The sequence below is a fragment of the Apostichopus japonicus genome, chromosome 22 (assembly GCF_037975245.1).
Source record: "Apostichopus japonicus isolate 1M-3 chromosome 22, ASM3797524v1, whole genome shotgun sequence".
Classification (NCBI taxonomy): Eukaryota; Metazoa; Echinodermata; class Holothuroidea; order Aspidochirotida; family Stichopodidae; genus Apostichopus; species Apostichopus japonicus.
Window position 1 is genome coordinate 11,236,175 of NC_092582.1, and position 24,123 is coordinate 11,260,297.

General features: G+C 36.4%; 2 protein-coding genes across 2 annotated transcripts in view; one reads left to right on the plus strand and one right to left on the minus strand.

Annotated features, from left to right (window-relative positions):
* Positions 1–336: 336 nt before the first annotated feature.
* Positions 337–10,370, minus strand: LOC139963536 (uncharacterized). Its single transcript, XM_071964380.1, has 6 exons — positions 10,044–10,370; positions 4,280–4,420; positions 3,694–3,779; positions 2,788–3,016; positions 2,403–2,425; positions 337–1,565 (listed from the first exon to the last, which is right to left on the minus strand). Exons 3-6 carry the CDS (start codon positions 3,751–3,753, stop codon positions 1,197–1,199), a joined length of 681 nt encoding a protein of 226 aa, XP_071820481.1. The 5' UTR covers positions 3,754–3,779; positions 4,280–4,420; positions 10,044–10,370; the 3' UTR covers positions 337–1,196.
* The window catches only part of LOC139963535 (uncharacterized), a 51,749-nt gene continuing 35,471 nt past the window's right edge, over positions 7,846–24,123 (plus strand). Inside the window, exons 1-2 of the mRNA XM_071964379.1 lie at positions 7,846–8,205; positions 17,301–17,496. Of these exons, the coding sequence (XP_071820480.1) occupies positions 8,094–8,205; positions 17,301–17,496 (308 nt within the window). The 5' untranslated portion in view covers positions 7,846–8,093. The remainder of the gene's footprint in view (positions 8,206–17,300; positions 17,497–24,123) is intronic.

The window sequence follows — 24,123 nt, forward strand, 5'->3', positions numbered from 1 at the left end:
ACATATATATATATATATATATATATATATATATATATATATGTATATATATGTTGATACTAGATGAGACTAGTGGAACACTAGTAGTCGTAACTCGGAGTTTCACGCGTTATAGCGATCGTCAGACAACTCAACAGACGAGTTGTCTGACGATCGCTATACAACCTCCAGGTCTGGGGTCAATTTGGGGACCCGGACGAATATCGGCTAAGTAAGAAAGTATACTAATTCTCATAGTGTAACGTCACCAGGGTGTTGGTTTTCTCTTCCAGTATTTCAGGGATGTTGTAAAATATAAGAACAACATCCAGAAGGGAAATGATGAAAGAGACATGGTCATTCTGTGCGGTTGCAGTTTACCAATATATATTTACACGACACACTATATGGAATATACCAATGCTATGCATGTAGCCTATCATGACAACCATTTACAAAATTAGTCTCAAATCTCATCTGGAAACTGAAATATCGAATGAGAGTCCTCCAATCTCCGTCAATTCTCAGAGTGTAGAATCAACGAATCAAGAACTGGCCAGAGCTCATAGTGACCAAAACTGAAGCTTTTATATTCCCTTCGTGTATAATAAATGCATGTCATAGCAGTACTGTATAGTAAGTACTAGTACATGTGTTTAGCTACATTGTTCCAGTACGTTACAGCTGCACTATTCCAATATGGTATCCTGAATTAACTTCTGTACAGTAAATCCCATACATGTTAACGGCCAGATATAGCCTCAGACATACCTGTTCACCGATTGCGACCACCCAGTTGAACGTGACTTTCTCAGTATAAGCATTGCTATATTGGGAAGCAATACATTGGCATTTCCTTTATTACACTTATCTCACTACATTATGCAGAAAATGAACATTTCTAGCATTGCCTGGCTGCCAACACACACTTCATATACAATAATATACGGTACCATACGTAAGAAAAACTGAGGATTTGATAAAGTGGGCCCATTGACATATATCTTCCCGGCGCCCAACTTGGTTCTGTACAGTCTACAGTTTACCCCGCCCACCTTTATAAATGCTACTCTGGCCCTTCCATAAATGTACACGCCCCTACCTAGAACAGAGGGGGGGGGGCGGGAATTAAAATCCTCCAACCTTTGAAAGCCCATATCGCCGTACAATAAATACGCACAAATTAATTGTCCGTGTTATAATTAATTAACCAGAAGTCAACGTTTATGGCCGTAAACGAAGAAAGTGAAGTCCATACCGCGATGTAATTGCGATGTTACTTTCACCTCGATACAATTTTCGCCTGGACCACCTGCTATCCGTTGTGCATTCCCCCCTGTGTTATCGTCCCAGTTGTCGTATACTAACACACCGGTAATCGTCTCATTGGGTTTCTTGTGGTACTGAAAGGTGTACACCTTCCTCTGCAGGAACATACCGTACTCTCGACATCTATCTCTATATAGCACGAAATCCTCTACACTATTGTCTCCTAACACTACATTGTGTCGACCGGTCATTTTGGCTTTCTTGGTGATACTGGCATGGTTACGTTTCATAGCCAGTGTGATTTTACGGGGAATAACCTAACGTAATATTCGAGAGAGAGAGAGAAAAAAGAAGAAATTCTATTATCACTTTGAAATTGAAAAATTGTAGACGTAATAAGTTAATAGGGTCTATACATATATGTTCATTCTGTATAGCAATATTATAATCAATACAGAAATGTAAACGATTTGGTAACACCTATATGCATCAGGCGACCGCCAAAGATTTAAATCTGACCCGCGAACACAAAAAACCTGCTCACAATCTTGCAGAATATGTATGCTTGCCTTAACGGCTTTGAGCTTGATCGTGTCCCTATAGCTCCCCTTTGAGAAGTTTTGGTTCCAAAATGGAGGTTGCTTAGATGCAAAATGGGGCTACAGTTTGCAACTTTTGAATCAATGTTGAAGAATTTCTACTGTTTAGGTTGTACCGCACATACACGGTATATAATAAATTATTAATGATACGTGGGCGGGGGGGACCCTGATTTTCATGTAGATTGATAACTCCCATACAATAATGCACATACCTGTAAAATGTATACGATATAGCGCGTTTAGAGGGATTACCCCTTCCCCACCCTTCATACATGTAAATTGTGTGTGGTGCATGGTGAACTAAATGTATACCCACCACTCGCGACAGGTTCGAGTAAGTTTCATAAATTTCTATCATTTTGTATTGGAAATAACGGATGAAAGTATGCTGAACGTTTAAGAAATATACTTCAAACAAATTATATTTCTTCATCTTCCAAAATTTGCATATAAATAATAGTATATACAGATGGATGTATTGCAATGAATATATCAAAACGAAGAGTGTGACGTAAGTCTATAGCTTGAAAAGTCATTTTTAAGAATGTTTACCTGTGGGATCGGTTTTTTGCTCTCTGAAAGAACGATACAAGGAAGAGAATTAAAAGTTTCCAATGACGTAATAAGTGTAATTGAAATATGTTACACACCAATCTCAAAAGCCGCATTTATTCGAATTCTGTAATCGGATTTAATATATATATATCTAATTATTTATACATGCAAATATCAATCGAATATAGCATATATCTTTCATTAAATGTAGAAGATTCCTTATAATTTTACTATAACGATGTATACGTTTATTTCGAATTAGAATTATCTGTAAAGTTCGAATGAGATATATCAATAAAATATACATTATGCATTTACGATATATCTTATTCATTGAATATATATATATATATATATATATATTGCATAGAATGTAAATCACCTTGCATAACAAATACTGCTAAATCAGCTCTGTCAACCTCCGTCAGAGCTTTGGCTAAACAGCCAATGGTTGGTGGTTGCGTAGATTGTCGCTTCCATTGTAGCAGTGTCTGATATTTGATTTCTTTGCTCTTTCCTCTGTTGTCTCGTTCAATGTCATCAAGGATTCCTTCAGTCAGTCCTAGTCTTCTTCCAAGGAATCTCCACTCCACAATCTTTCCTGCCAAATCCTGAAAATTCATTGAAATAATTGGCATGAAACACATTTCAAACACACACATATAGGTGTTTTTTACATTCAGACCGATGACCCCATTGTTTTTTCCATTGTTCAAATCCATGTACACAAACCTTAACAATACCCCCATAACAATAAAATTCTTCTGAAGACGTGGTAATTCTTTTGAAATGACGTCTGAGGACCTGGAATTCCTTAGTCAGAATACAGAACAAGAGCACACGCACCCATACTAACACACCCATTATATAGGACTATACATATGCAGCGAGGTCTGGAGGGGAAGGGACATCATGTAATGCCACATGCACTCTCAGTTTATCGTCGTAACTCTAACTTCTGGAACAAAGGAGGGGGAAGGGGAGTGTGGCTATTAGGATACCCAATATGTTCAAAGGGCGTGTTTTCGTAAGAATATCAACAGAAAATCAATCTGACGGTATTTTGGTATCGAGAAACTATAATCCCTCACCATGCTACGTTCACACTTGTAAGTTCCCTTGTACCAAGAGTGTTTCATGCTTACAGTAAGTTACGTGTCCATGCTCTACGGTTCTCAACGGAACACATTCTATACGTCATATAGTTGGGTGACAGAATTAACTAAAGAAGATGAGAAATGAGCGATAAAGAAAATAACTTGAGGAAACGAGGAATCAAATTTCAAACCAGAAGAAGGGATTCAGAAGCTAGTGTTTTGTCTTGGTCTTGCACATCGTTACTTGCCATTTTCCTATATTTACATCAGCTGTGACCTGAGGGAGAGAAATGGATAAAGAATGGAACAAATCCCATTGACTGCTTTCCTATTTTGTCCCCCAAAAACTATTAAAAAAAAAACTGTGCTGCTTTCTTTTTCATAAAACAAATTCCCGCCATTGGGGGTGGGGGTTTAGGTAACCTGTCACACTTTTATAATGAGAAATGTGAATTGTTAATGATATAAAATGCCCTATTTGTTGAAAATTAACAAAACAAATGTGATTAAAATAATGACCTATTATTGAAAACAAATCATTAACTGCATAGGACCTGCAGTGGTACGAAAATCACAGAAGATAAATGTTTGAGGTCAGTTTTTGTGTCGCTCCTCAATGAAAGCCAAAAAAGTTCATCTTTTATAACAGATCGACTTGGGGTATCACATGCACGAAGTCAGATCTACATTGTAAGCCAATATATATATTTATATAGGGCTACATATAAACCTGGTACAGTTAGGCAGGTTAGATGGTAATGTAATTATCTGACTTACCATGTAAAACAATAGATGCCTCTGCCGTGACGTGATTGGATCATGGAAGTACGTATAGGCCTACACACAGTACCGTGGAACTCCCTTGTTGTTGTCCACAGTATAACAATCGGAGTTCTGCGCCAAAAATGTCCTAACAAGCTGGTTCAGATCAAGGAGTAAAAATAAATCGAGCAGAATATTCTGACAAAATATAGTAGCGACTTGTGTCCAAAATAAAACATAAATCAATCAAACGTAACGAATATACAGTCAAATGAAAGTCATTTCTATATATGTATGGCAACGAGTAATGTGTGTATGTATAGGCATACAACGGGTAGCAATACAATAGATTGTTGTCTGCGTTCTAGTATGAAGTCATCTGGTCATAGTGCATGTATTCAGCTATGTGTAGCATAAATTACATTTTGCTATTATTGGACTTTGACATCTCACTCATCTTCATAGATATATAATAGTGGCAAAGAAAAAGTAAACAAGAAAGTGTTTATAAATGATAGATGAGTCACCGAGACGACTTTTTAGTTTCACATTTAGCCTAAATCGGTCAACGTGGGAATCAATGAAGACGACCGTATTACTCCTCCTTCTGAATCTTTGATTGAAAATTGTAAGCAAGAAGTATCTTTATAGGCGACAGTACCGCCAGTTCTCCACTGCTGTTTATCATGACTTTTGGCGGTAATTGTACATTATTTGATTAATGTCCATGGTCTCTTTAGAAAGTATATTTAATTGTCCATTGGGACTCAAAGGATATTTTACCTCACAGTTGTACCAGAGTGCCAAATTTAAGACATAAAGAAATGTGCATTACATTTGAGATTCATGTACTGTGTAAGCTTAGATCTCTTTTTTATTATTCTCCTGCTTTCAATGTAGACTTTTCTATTTCAAAAACATGTAATTCACAAGATCATGAAAATATAATTAACATTCTCCTTATAATAAAACTCACAGTTTCAACTTGGATGCCAGAACAGTTAATGAGTGAAACACCCTTGATATTATCTTCTAAATTCAAATATATATAGTTCTAAATGCCCTTCATCATCTCGTATCGTTTCCCTCTTTTTATTCGCGTAATTGTCTTTACAAGCTTTACGCTAACCGATTTTACCCTTTAATGATAAAATAAATATAGAAATATAGAAACAGTTCATGCATCGATGTTACCTAGACTATACCCAGGCGCGTATCCAGGGGGGGGCGTTGGGGGCGCGCGTCCCCCGGGTAAGAAAAAGAGGGGAGAAAAAAAAGAGAAGAAAAAAGGGAAAAAAGAGGGGAAAAAAGAGGAGGGGGAGAGGAAGGAAGGGAAAAGAAAAAGAAGAAAGAGAGAAAAAGGAGAAAAGGAGGGAGTAAAAGAAAAACGCGAAGACAACGGGAAGAGAACGAGGAACAGTAACATCATTATAACGCTGATCCCTATTATATACACAGGGTAGCCAGTGACGAATCGAGGATTTCGGAAGGGGCGTGCACCTCACCCTACCCCTTACACCGACAACTCCATTTTTGACGTTTCCATTTTTCCTCTCTCACTAATGTATCTATATATATATATATATACTACATATGGTCTATCATAACGCGCGTGTGTGTATGGACGCCATAAACAATTGTACAATTGTGCTATGAAACCAACTGTGGCTGGTCTCGAACTCCACCGAGTCGTCGGGAACATGACGCATTTCGGGAAGGGGGCGACCACCCCCCTCCCCCTGAGCATATTTTTTTTATGATATCGCTAGTAATTTCAAAATAGAAAATGCTTAGATACAACTAACAAGGCCTGGGAAGTGTCATTTCCAGCGATCTAAGAGGCATTTTCGGCCAAAATTTTCTTGTACGCTTCGCGCCAACTAATGGTGGCGCTACGCTTAGATAGTTTGCCTACAGACTTCGCCCTCCCTTGGCAAATTCCTCGCTAAGCGCCTGTTCGAATTTGTAAAGCAAACAGCAGATATCAAATCATATAAATGAGCATGGAAATGGCGTCCCAGGATGAACAGCTTCAAAACTGTCTGTGTGTGTAGTCAAAGGCGAAGGAGACCAATTTGATTTGGGGAGCTGTAACGACTTGCCCGAAAAATTTAACCAATATTTTCCGCGCGCTCTGCGCGCGTTCAACATGTTAATGTCAATATCATATAAGCAAGCATTGGTTATTACATCGCATGCCATCGTGTACTGTACGGTCCGTGAAAGTTGCGCAATACACCGCGGGATGCCCATCTAAACAACGAAATGTCTTAAGTAGATGGAGAAAAAGCATGGAGGTCCAATTGTGTCAAAACTCTCTTTACATTAGTAATGGCTAATTAGTCGGCCAAGCTTAGAACTTTATTTTAATTACCAAGGAGATGATTTTTAATTAATTTCCTTTAGATGTAGCTATGTATTGCAATTTATTTTCTTTCAGTAGGTGCCCGAAAAATTCTCAGCACATTGCCCGAATTTTCAGAAAAAAATATGGGGGGGGGGGGGTGCAGCCCCCCGCCTCCTACGCCTATGTGTGTAGTGTTCGGTTTCGGAAATATCTGGTATTTGTTTCATTTCCTTCAACGAAGTTTTATAATAGCCGTTATAAGAGATTTTAATATTTGTACACCAATAAATGAACTGTGTCTGAATTTTCGAAAATTTCCTCTTCATCATACTTTCCTCTACTCGTGTAATTTTGGCCGGTCTGTTAGGGGTTCAAGGAGGTTTTTCTATATTGGTGGTCCATAGATGATTTTTTTGCAACATTATGGGTATGTTTTGAAGTGAGTTCATTCACGAGAAACGTGAATTTTCAAATTCTGAACAAATAATGGGCTTAAAAACTTCAAAAGTGGGGCTGTCGGGTATTGTGGGCCGCGACGTAGAATCACCTACAAAAGCAATGATCCACAGGACATACAATGAGGTCGAACATGATGTGTGACTGTTGACAATCTTCAAAATGGTTATGGATGGAAAAAAACTATTGGGAAATACTTGGTTCTCAGGCAAAAAGTGTACATCTGGTTGGTCATTTTCAAGGCCGAAAAGTGCCATTTCCGGTGACCTGGGGGGTATCAAACCCGAAATTTTCTTTTACGCTCCGCGCCAACCGATGGTGGCGCTCCGCTTAGATAGTAATTCGCGCCCCCCCCCCGGGTTAGAAAATCCTGGATACGCCCCTGTGTATGACGCTACTTTTTAAGAAAAGTCACCCGAGATAGAACCTGGGCACTTTCAAAGAAACTCCGTAAGCAATGAAGTAATTTTGAGGGTATGTGTAGGTTCTCCTATCCGAATGTAGATCCTTTTTAGAATTCTTTCATCGCATATTTTGACAATTTACCTGGCAGTAGGTTTCTGCACTTCTACTGAAACGTAACCGGTGACGTGATTGGCTGGTTCCTGTTTGACGTCATGTAACGCCAAGTAAATACTTATCCCATACCTATCTCAGATAATATTATGCAAAATCAACATTCCAAGTTAAACGACTGATTATAGAATTACGTTCCTGGCTTAGGCATTGGGTCATTTGACAGAATCTGTTCCGCCCTCACTTTCATTTACAGCAGACGACAGACAAACAGCAGACGATTTTCAGGATGATTCACCTCTACACATTAGTACGTGTATACGTGTGGAGGAGCCTACAGTATTGTATCGACCGCGAGCTGACTACAACCGGAGTTCAATAATGGAGTAACGTGCCGTGTGATTTATATAAACCATTCACAACACAATTACGATACGCTTTAACTGATCAAAGAGGAACTTTAGAAGAGAATAACTTACTTCAAATGAAGCCTTATGCATTTGTTTCATTATGCAACCACTTTGTACTCCATGTAGGATAAGCGATACATTACTTTTAACGATTGTGTGTTTTATCGCCATACTAGATCTCCATTTGGCATGTGCCTCTCTGAAAACTGCTGGTAAGTTGTGTTATGTGTAAGTGTAACTTTGGGTACAGATAGGTTCTTTTCTGTTTTGTTGTGGTGAAAGATTGCGAATGGTAGAACGGTTCTTAACTTGTTAGATTATCGGTTAAACGTAAAATTATAGATCACCTTACAGGACGTTTTCATATGCTTGGTCATAGCCAGGCACTGCTAAAGAACTTAATTTAACAAATTGTTCAATGTTTTGGTTATTAGACATTTAGGCCTAGTCATTCATGCATGACGTAAATAGCCTAGCTACATATGAACAGTTTACGTATGCCCATGGTTCTGTACAAACTTGGAGACGTTCTTTCCCAACTAGTAAATATGCGGGACAAGTTATTCCCAACAACAGGACATACATGTATCCTGCCACAGGCACTCCCACTTATGTCACTCGACTTATGTCACATGGTATTTATATTTAAATACTGTATGATATACTCCTGTGCATTCTGTAATCAGGTATTTTAAGTATATCCTAAACAATATTAAGATACCAAGAATTGGCAAGATATGTGTATCATAGCATTGTCAAATATGATTTTAATCCAGATTCTTGCCACCAGTATAACTGGTTGGCATGCATTCTGCTACAGCCTACAGGTGCTCCCAATTGCAACAAACATATCACATGGTATTTAGGTTATTTAAATACTGTGTCACATATGTTGGGAGCGCCTGTGAATTCTGCAATTTGGTCAAGCTTTTTGACGATATTGAAAAAAACAAGAGCAAATATGTGCATAACATTGTCAAGAACTATTTTGACTCCAAATGCTTGCCAGGATGTAATTGGTTGTTACAAGTACAGTTGGGCAGACCTGGACCTTACCTTGAATATGCCCTTCTGACTGGTGATTTACTCACAGAAGGATATGTTGCCAACCACAAGATGCTTATAGGCTTCTCAATCTCACCACCCTTAAAGTAAATGGTCACAAGGGGACTTTAATTCAGGTTTATCAGATTGTCCTTGGCATTGATAATTTCACAAATAAGTGATTTTATCAAACCTTTTGAAATCGTCAGTCAAAATGCAAAGTTGATTTTATTGAATGCTACTCAGTCTTTTCTCAACTAAGAAAGTCCCATTAATTATTGTATGCCAATTGCCATGTACATCATCTGGAAACTACAATTAAACTTTTAATTTCACTTGATGATGAAGAAAATCAAACATGTTAAGTTTAGCAAGGTGATCTATCAGAAAATATGGCAACCCATCCAAAGACAAACTAAATGGATACATACATGTGTGACATTTAGCACTTGCATTGATCAGTTAATGTAAATAAGGGGTTAATCAACGGTCTAGCGTGCGTTACTCACAGGATGCACTCGGGCTCCGCTACGCTCCGCCCTCGTGCATCGCTTGCATTAATCCCCCGATCGTGCATTAATCCTGTGAGTAACGCACGCTAGACCGTTCATTAACCCCGTTCATTCATACACTACCATTTGTGTGGGGGAAAAATCATAAAACAAAACATTTTTGGTTACATATAACCAAAGATTTATTAAAGTGATGCCCTGTAATTTTACCGTGCGTTACTCACAGGATTAACCACGGTCAGCTGACCTGAATGGACCAATAGGATTTAGGAATCTTTACTAAGTATGAATGAACAACAGTTTAATCCATTATTAAACTTGAACATTATTTAAATCTGTAGTGGAATTAAAGGTCATCAGTTTTGGTCCCTTAATTCATATGCTATACATGTACAAAGTCAAATAATCGTCACCTATGCTCCAACTGCAACATCCTCAAAATTCTTTCCTTTACTATCAGTTATTCGTGAAATTTACTGTATTATAACACTCACCAATGTTTGGAAGTAGATTCTATGCAAAACTTGCAGGAAAGTGCTTTTGGAAACTTCTAGCAAAGTGATTCGGGGCCAATGATGATGATGATCTTGAAACCTAAATTTTATTCCATTACTACATGCTGACAGTGACTTAATTAATCATGAACACAAACTTGACTGACAAAATAAATGTTCCAGACATGGACACTTTGTCTTCCTGATACAGGTAAACTTAATCATAGCTGAATGTTGCATACTTGAGATCTGCTATTAGTGTATACTTCACCCTGTTGTAGCTACCTGATGTGAGTGAAGGAATCTGTGTCAGAAATGAACGTTAACCCATTGTATTTTATGGCTGAGTAAGCCAAGCTTCTACTCAAGTGGCTTTGTGGTTGGGGAAATGGAAAAGTTTGTGGAAATTTTAATAGGTACCTGATTTATTAGGTGTTGTTGCCGTGTGGATAATGGCAGTGGCACTTGGAAGGTTCAGGCTTCAATACCCGGCTGGGTCATAGCAAGGTGTGTTTTTCATTCAAGAGCAATGTATGGTTTTTCCATCTGAAGTGACTTTCTAAATCGAAAAGATTCCAAATTTGAGATAAAATGTTGAATTGGAAGCCACCCGATGTGAAAGCTGTAATCTACATAATCCTTGTGGATTCCCGCAATTTTTCTAGAGGGTCCTGAAAAATATTTTCTCTTTGGGGGGAACTTTCCGCAACAATTCCTGGAACTTTCCGCAACTTGCACCATTACTGTAGTTACAAAACTCGCCAATAACAAGCCGGATATTGTAAAGTTTTGTTGAGTTTTGTAAGAAGTAATGTGATTGGTCAAATCTTTCCAAAAAACACTGGCTTCATTAGTGGGACACTGAACAGTTGTATTGGTCACAATGGTTGACCATTTGTACTGCACTGTATGTACTATATGTGCACTATATCTCGGGTAGGGCATACTGTATGTACGTCCCCCCAAAATTTGAAATCCCTACCCCCCCCAAAGAAAATAAAATGACTAGGGGAATACCCCTTTTTGAACATCCTAGCACTAACACTGATCCTCATACCGTTTTGTATCACAGAAATTATTATTGAATTTGATCACATTTGAAGATGGCAACAGTAGATTGAATGATATCATCAGGAAACTGCAGCTGAAAATGTCTTCTTTATTTTTCTTGAAGGAAACACTACAATATAATTCTACAAGAAAGTTGCATTTTGATGAAATTCATAATATAAATAAACACCTTGAACGATACACAAACTTGTATCAAGTTTCAAGGATAAATCTACTAAAGGAATTTAATACTGTAGAAAAGTAAAGCTTTTGAAGAATATTTTGCCTTTATGAAATAACAGACCAACTGTGATCCATTCCAGGGAAGAATTGAGGTCGATTTTAAAGTTAAACAGATTCCACATCAACCATACCTTTATTCAGGGACAACATCTTGAGATGGGGTTTTCAACTTACAAAGTGAAATTTTTTTTCTTTTCCATATAAATGTCAAATTGCCTGCCAATGGAATATTAATTCCTGTAAAGAGAGAATAAAAAATATTCCAGACTGTCAGTTTGAAAACCCCCATCACAATATCTTGGTCATAACTCGAGATATGGTTGATTGAATGCTATCCATTTTGATCGGCTGAAACCCTCGATGCTTCCAGTGAGTGCCAGATCACAGAAGGTAGTCTGTGATGTCATAATGCAGATATTTTCCAGAACCTTTACATTCCTGGTGTAATCTTCTTGTTGATTTATCCTTGAAATGTGATGAATGGGAGCTGTACCATGCTGAATAGATTCGACAAACTCTCAACCTGTGACAGAAAAAACGATTTAGATTTACTATTTCATAGTTGAGTAAGCACACAGCTCCAGCGGCTCTCTGGAAGTTGATACAATTCATATTATACAGCTTTGGGTACTCATGGAACAATGTATTGCTCAAATCAGTTTTGAAATGTGTGAATGGTTCACAGTTATAAAATACCACAGTTCCTATGTAAAAGAAAAACTGCAATACATCTGTACACTTGTCTAACAGCAAAGGCATTTTGCGTAGCATGTTGAGATGCGATATTGGATAAGTTATTCGCTGGTATTTCAGTTGATATGTGCATTATTAAAAGGCTTAAAGGTATGCTGTGTTGGGCCCCAAATATGCTAGATATTCAAAGTGGTCACCTTTGGTCAAAATTCTTAAACTGTTTTTATTAAAACCTTTGAGGAAATTGTCCTCACTGGGACATTCAGTCATCTTGTGTGTCCCTTAAAAATGTCTGAGAACAATTTGGAGAGTAAAGTCCTCCAGGAATGTACTTTTTGAAAACTTCTAGCAATTATAGCCAGTGGCGGAGCTAGGGGTATTGGTCGGGAGGGGCGAGATTGTTCTGTAGGGGTGCTTTCGACACTATCTAAGCGGAGCGCCACCACTGGTTGGCGCGTAGCGTACAGAAAATTTTTGAGTAAAGATACTCCCTAGGTCGCCGGAAATGACCCTTTCCGGGCCTGGCTAATTTTCAGATAAACAAAGAATAAATAGGTGTCATCGCCAAATTACACCAACAAAATGTGACAAATGTCAATAAGTAGATGAGAGCGCAATAAAAAATTCAATAATCGCGAATAAGTAAAAAGTGGTAAAGAGCTGAAAAGGGCGCCAGCAGTCCATTTGAGTCCGCATCCGCCCCCCCTGACTGTATGGACGATCCGCCACTGATTATAGCATGCTATAATTTGGAGCCTATACTGACTACCTTTCAAGCTTACTGTATACAAAGACAGGTCTGCAATGTTGTGTGATTAGTTCATCAATTTGGAGTTCTTGGCAATTATTGTATTTTGCATAAATGATACACACGTATTTAAACCTGTTTGACCCTATTACATATTTGACCAATTTGTCAAAATGGTGCCAGAAGATTGTTTAGGGACGAGATCATCCACAGTATGCACTCTTTATTTCTTGAGCCTCTATATCAACCATTTGACTGAAGGTGTAAATAATTTATTGCTTTACTACACAAGGTGCATGTGAAATCCTTTGAGAATAACTCTCAGTTCTTGTTAATTAATACCTTTATGAATCCAGTTCATTTAAAAGACTATTAATTACAAGTTTACAAAATGGGTTCAAACAGACTCTTTGTTATATGGGTCCATGCAAAAGGCAGGAAAGACGCATTTTGATTATCAATGTAAATCTGCTTAGAACTACAGGTTTGGTCATAAATTACTCCCTCCACAACTTAACAAATTTCTATAATTTAATATAATTACAATATTCACAGTTCTTCACTTCACACATCATGTTTTAGAACTACGGTATACTGCCAAAAGTTGTTTGAGACTTTGTGCCGAGTTCTTTCTGAAATTTATTGCCACAGGACATTAAAATGTGATTCTTAGAAGAACTTCAACTAAATCCACATATTTCTTACTTCTTGGCACTTAGCATTGCTTATCGCTTTTTGCTTTTCTTGGTATTTTTGGTTTATTGAGTTGTTTATACTGTGTTATACATGAAAACTACAAAGTGACCTACCAGACAAGTCATCTATACAAAGGTTTCTTTTAGATCACTTCCTGTTACGATGTACTGTACAGTATGTAAATATATCCTTACATGTTATCTGATAGCTTGGTTCCATATGTTTACTAACTGTGATAAAAACAAATATAGGAAATGAAATTGCTGTTGTTTTTTGGGGGGCTTTCCATTTGGAGTGGAGTCTGAACAGCAATGATGGACAGTTAGTTTTTATTGTTATGAAAAAACAGTAAATATAATAATCTTGTGACAGATCAATTCTGTGGCTGTAGCTAGGATATGCATAGGAATGTACACAAGGTGATATTTGAGTCCACTATACACTGTAGGAAAATGGCAGTGATACCTTAGAGCTATATCACCCAAAAATCTTTTATATAAAGGTTGTGGCTAGTAAGAAATTAAGCGATAAAGGAGTAGACTTTATTATAAAACAAAATAAAAATAAAAATAAAAACCTTTATAAAAAAAAAAAAAACCTGTCTGTATTCTGTGCTTGTTTTTGTCCCTTCTGTTACTGTTACTTGTCATTTGGTCTTTGAAGAAGGTCCTACTAGGATCGAAACGTCAGGCCAACTTACTTTTACGTATTATAAACAAAACGGTGCTAGTATATACTGTGACATGTTAACCTAAAAATGTCTGAATACAGATCTGTGCAGTTAAAATATCCCTTTATTTCCTGAGAAATGTGCTAAGCAGGATATCCGTATTGGTTTTGAATTTTGAAAAAGTATCATGTTTTCTTGCAGACTTTGTTTGTTTCACATTGATAATTTACCTTATTCAGGAAATTACAAATTTTGTTAAATTTACTCTAAAGACATCTCACAATCGTAGAAGGACAAAATAAAAGCTCAATTCTGATATATCTGAAGCTTCTGGTTGTGAAAAAAAAGAAGATATTATCTCCTTTTTCTTGGTTGTTTATGTACCTAATTCCTACTCCTGTATTAAATTACAAATTATCTGTTTGGTTGGACTGATTTTGATAGCTATCTTGGGGATAACTTGGCAGATCTGTGATAACGATAAAAATGTGGCTGATCAGTTCCAAAGCTTTTAATGGTTGATCTCCTGAGAGATAATTGAAATGGGTTCTGAGAAGGTATTAACAAAATAGAAAACAGTTACAGAGTGTTTGGCCATCTGAGTCAATTAACTTGAGAAACTTGGCGATTCTTAAAGTGCATACCTGGAGGCCAACAAAAAAAACTTTTTTTTTTTGGTTGGCTCATACTTAAGTATTTTAGTACACAAACAATACTGGTGTTCCCTGTTTTAGTCGAAAGAGACAGTAAGAGAAATTCGAGGTCAAAGTTAGCAGATTCTCACTGACCAGAAACGTGATGCCTGAAAGCTCATGAATGTACAGGTCACCGTGTGACGTCATTCTGCGGAGGGGAAACAATAACAAAGGACTTTCCACATACTTCTTGTAAGAACGTGAACCATTTATTAACTTCACTCATCCAATAAACATCCAGTTACAAGAGAAAGAAATGGTTGTTAGAATATTGTTCACACATATTGTAACTCATTTTGGGTAGCAACTCTTCAATTAAAAGTAAATTATGGTTAAAAAGCTTCCTAAACGTCTGGTCATATTTCTTAAGATTCACTGCTACAGTATCTAACGTGCGGCCTGTAAAATATGAATCAAGCTTAAGATCACCAAGAAGCACCATTAATTGATGTTGGCAGAATTTCTTTTCATTATTAATCATTTTTAATATCTTCTTTCACAACTTCACAAGATATAAACATCATAGTTCAGGGAATCATTCTTCATGAAAAAAAGAAGAAAAAAAGAAAGATTTTATATCAGCAAAATTCCTCCCTGCTGTTTTTGCTTGGTTACATCATGTTTTTACCTCCATGGTTACATATTGCAAACTGTTGGGTTTAATGACCTGACAAGACAATCAACATGCCATATAAACGTACAAATTAAAAATCATAAAAGGATTAAGAACTTTATACCAAGTTTTATTTTTCCTTAAAATGGATTCATATGTACCTTTTTTTCCGAGTAACTTCATATCAACTTTACGAGTACTTTCTTGGAAAAACAGCTCTTTAGATGTTGTTTGCCTCCCATTCGCTATGAATTAGATTGCTTATTCTTTAATTTCTATATCGCAAAGAACTTTTCTGATACCCTCGGTGAATGTAAAACTATAGTGGATGTAGTGATTTGGGGCTACATAGATATCATGGGACTTAATGAAATTTGCTTCAATGGTGCAATATTAGGTTGCAATTCAAGCGAGACATTTTTTAATTGTCTTAATGTAAATAGCATAAAGTACAGTAATTGGCAGTAGATTGTTTTACTTATTCCATAGGAAATAAGCTTTTTGAACTTTCCACAAAGAGTTATTTGTTCCAATATGATATGTGTGCAGACCAGGGAAAGCCTGCACTACACAGCTGATGCCATAATAATAATAATAAATGAGACTTATATAGCACCAAATCACTAGACAAAAGTCAATGTTCAAGGTGCTTTACAAAGAAAGCAGATTAATTTGCAAAAGAAAAAGTGAAAAGATGGGTCTTAAGTATACTTTTGAATGTAGAAAGTTTAGAGCATGTTCGAATGTGATGTAACGATACAAGGTTGCGGCACAAATGCACAGGCATAGAGCAGTGTTTATATACAATTAATTAGCAAAACTTCAGTCACAGCCAAAATTCATAAACCTATAAATTGCTACCCAGAATGTGACCACTACATCATTCTCTACAGATATGGACAATGCTGTCAGGAAACACCATGACCCCTTGGCATGTAGCTCACACTACAATTATTGTCTACTGTGTGAAGGGCGTTTCTTTTCTATTAATGTAAGAAGAACTTTCACATTCATCTTGTCTTATATGTACCCAGAGCTGGTATTCAAAGTGGGGGTCATGAAACTAAGGGAAATGTTGAGGGTCTCCAAAAAATTCGGAAACAAAAATAGGTTACACTTTTGGAAAAATTAGGTGGAAAACTCTTGGACATGAATAAATTAATAGCTTGCAAACTGTAATACCATTTTGCAGGTTAAGGTTATTCCAATTATGATTGTTGACTGTTTACCAAAATTTCTCTAAATTGATTGCTAATCAAATCCTTTAAAATTTAATATTTCCTAGAAAGATGTTAGTATAAGGTAAGTCATGACTATTCATGCTGATCCACCCTTTTGGATACAAGAACCACATTATTTTCAATGGAGGTCAAAGGTCGTTTGAGGTCAAAACCGTAAATCACAATAAAAACTTTTTAAATGATAATTCCACACAATAACACTTATATACATGTATGCTTTATGCTTGATATATGGATTGAACTTTCTTAGTATTGAAGTACAAGATCCTTAATTGTTTACTGTTGAGGTCAAACAAAGGTCATTTGAGGAGCAGAGGTCACAGCTTAGAGTCAAAGAATTTTGTGTAAGTTGAAACATTCTGTGTTTGTTGAAGGTTGTTCCATATTGAAGCCTTAATATTATGTCATTCGTTAGCATAAAACTCATCATAATTTGCTGCCATATTTATGCACGTTATTATCGTTATTAAATTACAATTTCGTCACAGTTAATTTGCTCATTCATGATTCTCTTAATGTGTCATTATTCTCAAGAATCCAGACCTTTAAAAATACACCAACGAAAAACTGCTGATTTCATTTCCTCATGTTTTTTTTTAATCCATCAGATTGTCTCTGTGATATCTACGGAACCGTCAACCCAAATGTTTGTGATGTAGAGGTTGCTCAGCGTTGCACATGTAAGGAGGGCCATACGGGGGCAGACTGCTCTCACTGCCTGGATGACTTCTACAGACCCAGTCAAGAGGAAGTCTGCAAGGCATGCAAATGCAACTCTCAGGGATCAGACTCGACCTGTGATAGGTATGAAATACGGCGCTTCATTGATTCGAGGCTTAATCTAATTTTGAACAGAGGCATGGTGATTTTATCTTGAGGCAGAGCTGGGGGGGGGGCAAGGGGGGGGAGGAGGGAGAAACTCAAGACAAAACGGAGTAATTTTAAAAGGGCACAGCTATGATAGTGCTGCTTCCCATATATTTCTTACAGTGTATCGAAGTAACACTGAAGATGAAAAGATCTAGGAATCCAAACTTAAGCTTAAATATTTACTATTGAATTGTACCAATATTAAATGCCAGGTGCTTCAATTGTTATTTAAGTTATTTTCCTTGTAATATAATGTTTGTTATATAACTGTTGTTGGTTTTCATTCACTTTCAATTGTTACCTAATTAGCTAAGTTTATATAGTCCCATAGGGGCTTTAATTGACAGAACTCTACAGTTAGAAGTACAACATATGTCAGTGCATGCTATGCTCCAATTTTGGAAATGTTATGCCTGTATGTTAAGGTCACCATATTTTTTAAGTAGGAATCTGGGACAAAATGTTGAAGGTGGAATGTATGGCTTGAGAAAGGGGAAGGGTTTCCCCTTCCCATTTGAGAAATATGTTCTAGTATTATGGTATTAGTCTTTCTTGGTATTCTCACTTTAATTAGGCTAACTTCCTGAGGTTTTGACTATTAATGGTCATCTGGACTGATCCCAAATATGCTAGAAATCAAATAATAATCATGCACTCAATCATGCGCCAACTTCAACATGGACGTATTTTTAGTGCTGGCCCGGCCACCCTCAAAAGGATTTTTTCCTCACTGAAACATTGAATAGTCAAAATTAACACTTCTCAATATCTGAAAATAATTTGAAGAATCAGAGCCAGGAAATTATATATAGTGTAACTCTTTCCTCTATGAGTAGCGCCGACCAGCCGATTCCTAAGATGTAGTATTGTAATTGGCCAGAGAATGAAGATGAACACAAAATAAATCCAGAGAGGTAATGGTATTTTTAACAGCTATATATTGAAAGGAACAGCGATATATTGAAAGGAAACTTCTTACAGTAAGGTTATGTGTCTTGTACTGGAAATGTGGTACAAACTTGAGGCTACTTGGCCCTGAAGCCTACCATCAAGAGCGTTTAGTCCAACAGCAACCAGAGTAGACTGGCCTGTCCCTCCCAGGTAATGCATTTTATATAAATCCCTTAACATTACGTGGAAATACCGCATGTATACAAATGATGAACTTTACCCTTACAACTTAGCTTAAGCCATAATACACAAATACTACAGTGTATTCCTACCATCCCCAAACAATTGTACTCCTTTACAGAGATGAATATGATCACATGAGTATCCCTAGAAAATATCACATGTTACATCACAATCCCAGGATAAGCCTGATACCACATGCTGATCCATAGGAACAGCCCCAAAAGCCATAATCTGCCAACAATTACAACTGGTTTACTTTATGCCAGGAGAGATAACCCCTATATAATTCCAAGGGGATTTAACTACCACAATGGTTCCACACCGTCCACACAGAACTCCCATTGCTCCGCAATACAATATTACAATTTTTTCAAAACTTTTAAGCAGTTTTTAGCACATGTGTCAATATTTGGGGTCCAAATTACAAACAAAACTAAGATAAGATACAATAACAGCTATTTTTTTTTTTTAACCTTAATGTAATAATGATTGATGAAGAACTTACAGTGTATTGTAATTTTGAACATGAATTTTGCAAATTAAAAATGTACAGTAGCGCATATCTATTCCCTTTGCATAAGTTCCTGTTTTGTAACAATTGTAGAGATCAAAACCATATTTAAAGTGTACTTTTCAAGTTATTATTTTTCTCTAAATTGATTAGTCATAATTTGTTAGTTCCTGTTGTAATGTGTTGCACTTTGTACAGTACATGGAACATTGTGTTGAGACGTTGTTCCCCGGCTCAACTTGTAAGATAAAGTACAATATACAAGTAGAACAAGGATATCAAAAGTTATTTGCAAGTAGCTGTTATCATGTTATTCACTTAATTTGGAGGAATGGTTCATTTACGATGTTTGTGTGTAACTCGTAGGAAAATTTTGCTAGTTGTTGTTAATGGCGTATTTGAATTCAAGGGGTGTCAATATCCCTGTTGACACACCCGTATTCTATTTTAGTAGGCATGACAATTTTCAAGAAAGAGCTCAACCAGGTGTGACAATTCTATCCCCTCCCATTCTAACCTTCCCCTCCCCCCAACTTGTTTTGAGTGCTTCAAAGTTACTTTCCCTAAACCCTTGGTTCTTCTTTTCATGCTTTCAAGGGGAAATTGTTGAACATACTGTAAGCAGTTTAATCACTCTAAAACCAAAATTACCAACTATGAAGTTCATGATAAGAAATATTAGAATCAACAATTTGCAAACCCCATTTCTATTATAGTAAATAGACATTATTATTAAAAAAAACCCATTAAACTTGAAGCATATATACGTAGGACTGTCGGGGGGAGGGGGGGGTGGCAGGAGGCAGGAGTGATGGAGGGAATTGGGCTATGTTTGTTTTGGGCCCTGTCTCAGATGTTAAAACTTAGGAATTTGATCTCTCCATTTGCGAACGGGGGGAATTTGGTCTGCATACGTGTAAAAGTTTTATCCAGCTCTAGGAAAAAAGTCAAATTTTATCCCTAGCACTTGTTTGATTGACAAATGTGTATATTATGATCGTCATCAAGTTTATCTTCATTCCGGAAATTCAAACAGTGAAATGCAATATCTTTATCTTAATTCAATGCTGATCTGTTGTTACTTTATTCCCAGCTGTATGTGACACATCCTCTCATAAGACTTCTTGCTGGTACTACTGTAGGCTGCACATTCTACTGTATAATCAGGAAACCTGGTATAATAGCCTGCAACGTGTTAACTGTTCACATGTCCATGCGCAGCACATGAGATATTTTGAGATGCCACGTGTGTGTGTAGGTGATAATCCTGTAGAGATTACAAGGAATGCAGTCCCCTCAGGTTGGAAAACTGTGGGAGAAAATTGATGAAGATAAATTATGTAAAGGGATAAAAATGAATAGGGTGGGCATGCAAAAAAACAAAAAGGTCTAGTAACTTCCAACTGATGGAGGCATATTAAAAAAAAATAACCACAATTAGGCCACAGTACACAATGGTGGGGAAACCTTGACATCAGCCAGGGATGAGGGTCGGGAGGGGGCTGTCCCAGACTTGACACTATCCTCCCTGGGAGGACCACCGAAAGTAGAGCCCCATCCAGTGGCTGTGCTGTCTCCTATGGGTGGGTTTCACTTGCAAGCACTAAAGCTACTGTACCAGGTTAATAAGCTATCTGTACCCCTCCCTTCCCCTCTTAAGAGCCAAGGCCTTCTCCCAGCTATTTAGCCACAATATAGACATTTTTTTTTAGATATTTTATTTATGGAGTTTGGGGCAAATTGTTAAGGTATTACAATGTACAGAGTTAATTTTGAGATTCCACCATAATATTGCATAATATTAATTATATACAAGACACACATGTATGAAAAATATTGTCGAATAGAGCTTTATAGGAATGTTGCATTAATCTTGTGAATTCAAGCCTGCTTTTTTTGTAAACCTTTGTGGTTTCTAAAATATTTGTTGATATTTAATTACTAGTGCGTGACTATCTGTTGAATTTTGCTTAAACACTGGTATTGTCATACTATCTTTTGTACTGTGCAAGTCACTCCTCCATATTTGGTTTCAGTATTTAATTTTCTACAGATTATCCTTTTGCCTTGCTTTTGCCACTGCAGTATCCAACTCCTTTGGAATAATAACACAACATAATATATATTTCAATCCAATATGATATCTAGAATTAGTATACTGTAGTATCCTATATATAGTATATACAGTATGGTGTGGTATAGTATAGTATGGTATGGTATGGTATGGTATGGTATGGTATGGTATGGTATGGTATAGTATATTATGGTATAGTGTGGTATAGTATGGTATGATATAGAATGATGCATGGTACGGTATGGTATACTGTAGTATAGTATAGTATGTTATGGTATGGTATGGTATGGTATTTTACACAAATGCAATGTTACACAATCTTTGTTACATGTGTATATATGCACTGGATTCTATTACTTTCATTTGTCTGTGTTTTGCAGTATTTACTTTAACTGATACCTTTGCACCACTTCATGCAAATGAACTTTATACAAACTATTGTATGCATTTCGTTTAGGCACTGTATAGGACTATAGGGCATGTATTGCATTTGAATACTTACTGGGAATTGAAACGGGAAGCAATGTGCATATAATTACATTTTAAGTTTGATGTCAACAGATTCAACACTTTATGTATGCAGCATTATACTTATAAGACATGAACCCTTCTTGACAGTTTCACTCTATGTACAAATTTGATTACCTTCTCCCTTTTTAAATTATGTGCTTTTATTTGCCCTATTTTGTTACTAACTCTGTGTAATATGCTAACTTGGACACCCAGTACTACTTTGTACACAAAGTCAAATGCCAGTATTTATACCGCAATAGCCACCATTTATCATTAATTATGGAATTCTCTAAATGTTTGATGTATTAAGACACTTACCCATTGATGGAAACATTTTACATCCCTTTTAAATCTGTTTAGTATTCTCTCGTTGCGAGATAATGAGAACACATGCAGGGAGAAAATTGAGACTGATGGAGAGAAAAGTTTTGAGTGGCTGTAAAATTTTGCCTACAGTATCTTCACCAATTTGTCAGTTAAAATTATTCTTAAACAATTCTGACGATTCGTGAGAGTGATTTCCGTTTACGTGACGGTATTATCAACAAGTAGTAAAAGCTGTCAAGGGAAACAAACAACAGTGATCTTTTTGTTTTTGTTGTTTGGATATTAGTCCTCCTTCATTAGTAAATGACAGTTATTAATTGACAAATTAATTGATTGAGTGCATGAGAAATCAAACCATAGTTCATACTTGCGTCATATTATAGAAAATTTTGCAAAACTTGTTCAGAGGACAGGATTATACTGATTTCCCAATTATCAAAAATGTGAAGAATTTGTAGAGTACGTAAACCATTTGCAATGTAATTTACAGTTGAGTGTGTTTGTGCTTACAGCTGTGTTTATATTTATCTCAATACATTAGTTAAAATGGTAACATACATAAAACCAGGTTAACTGGAAGAGTAAATTCTCCTTTAATTGTGGTAATTATATATAATTTAACAAACTTTGTTTGGTAAAATCACATTTAGGCAATAGAAGTAAGTCAGTAACAATTAATCAAAGTATAACTACTGGACATAACAATTTTTATCTTTTCTGAAATAAATGAACTTTAAGAATTCAAGTAATTTGTTGAATTCTAACAAAATTTGTTGATATTTCATTATGAGGTAAGTGACATCACGACATGCATGCATGCACCCAGGCCAAAAAAAAAAAAAATTGCTATCTTTCTTTACTGATGTCAGCTCAGCTTCCCTGGATGCACTGTCTACAATATAGCAGATTTAGAATAAATACCCTGAATTGTAAAACCAGTTTACTTATTTACATTTATCCTGCAATGCTGTCCATCAGTTTTAAACCCTACTGAAGTAGAATCATGTTGGCCTCCATGTTATGTGCCACATCCACGGTCAATTATGACACTAATCTGCAATTTAGAATCAGTAAAAAGGCATCTCCATATTTTTGGGGTGAGATATTGGAAGATAGATATGGAAGAATAACATGTGGATTTTGCAAAGAGGTCTACAAGCTTGATGTACGGGGTATTTAAGTAAATGAAGAACATATTTGCTCTTTGAAGGATACTGTATATAGCTTTAATGTGTAGATGTATAATGTATCTAGCTGTTATCAATCATGACAGGGCCATTTACACCGCAGCACTCTATTGCAACGACTGCTCATTCAATTATGTGTTCACTCAGATTCATTTTATATGCCCTTGCCTCAAGTTTCAGAGACACATGGAAGTAGCATAAACACTTCCAACTTGGGAGGCACAGTAGCTGCTGTACATTTTACCCTGTACTCAAATTATTCTAAGTTCAGAATTATTGAGTGAGATTCCTTTCACATTATCTTGTACATGCTGCAGACCTTATGAAATACAGTCTACTGTGTATAGCATGTACTGTAACATTTATATCAAATTGTTAATGCTTTATATATATATATATATATATATATATATATATATACATACATATATTTATGTACTATATAAAAAGAGATCTATATGCTCGTATATACATGCCTTGATTGGTTTGTAATCTACAGTACAGATCTGGATGGTATAGAAACCTAGCAATGTATATTATAGTGTTTAAGGTTCAGTGCCATACCTGTGCTTATAGCCTTGATCCCATATAATCATAAACCAAGGGGAATTCTAATTGTGCTTCTACTCAATGCTTCCTGTGCTATATCCACCACAGGTCGTTATGTATGTTAACACATGATTCCTAGTTGGTAGTGTATTAACTTTTAAAATTCGATGCACAGACCAATCATTTATATTAAATTCCTGGAATGTCAACTGGAGCTTTGACACTTCCTCTTTGTTACAAAAACTATACTGTATTTCCTTTTAGAT

Excerpts from the sequence above, each read along its gene's own strand:
- LOC139963536 (XM_071964380.1), bottom strand. The coding sequence starts at position 3,753 with ATGGCAAGTAACGATGTGCAAGACCAAGACAAAACACTAGCTTCTGAA. Across the intron at positions 3,017-3,693 it reads CTTCTGAATCCCTTCTTCTG|GATTTGGCAGGAAAGATTGT; the intron begins GTTTGAAATTTG and ends ATGAATTTTCAG. Across the intron at positions 2,426-2,787 it reads AGCAGTATTTGTTATGCAAG|AGAGCAAAAAACCGATCCCA; the intron begins GTGATTTACATT and ends TCGTTCTTTCAG.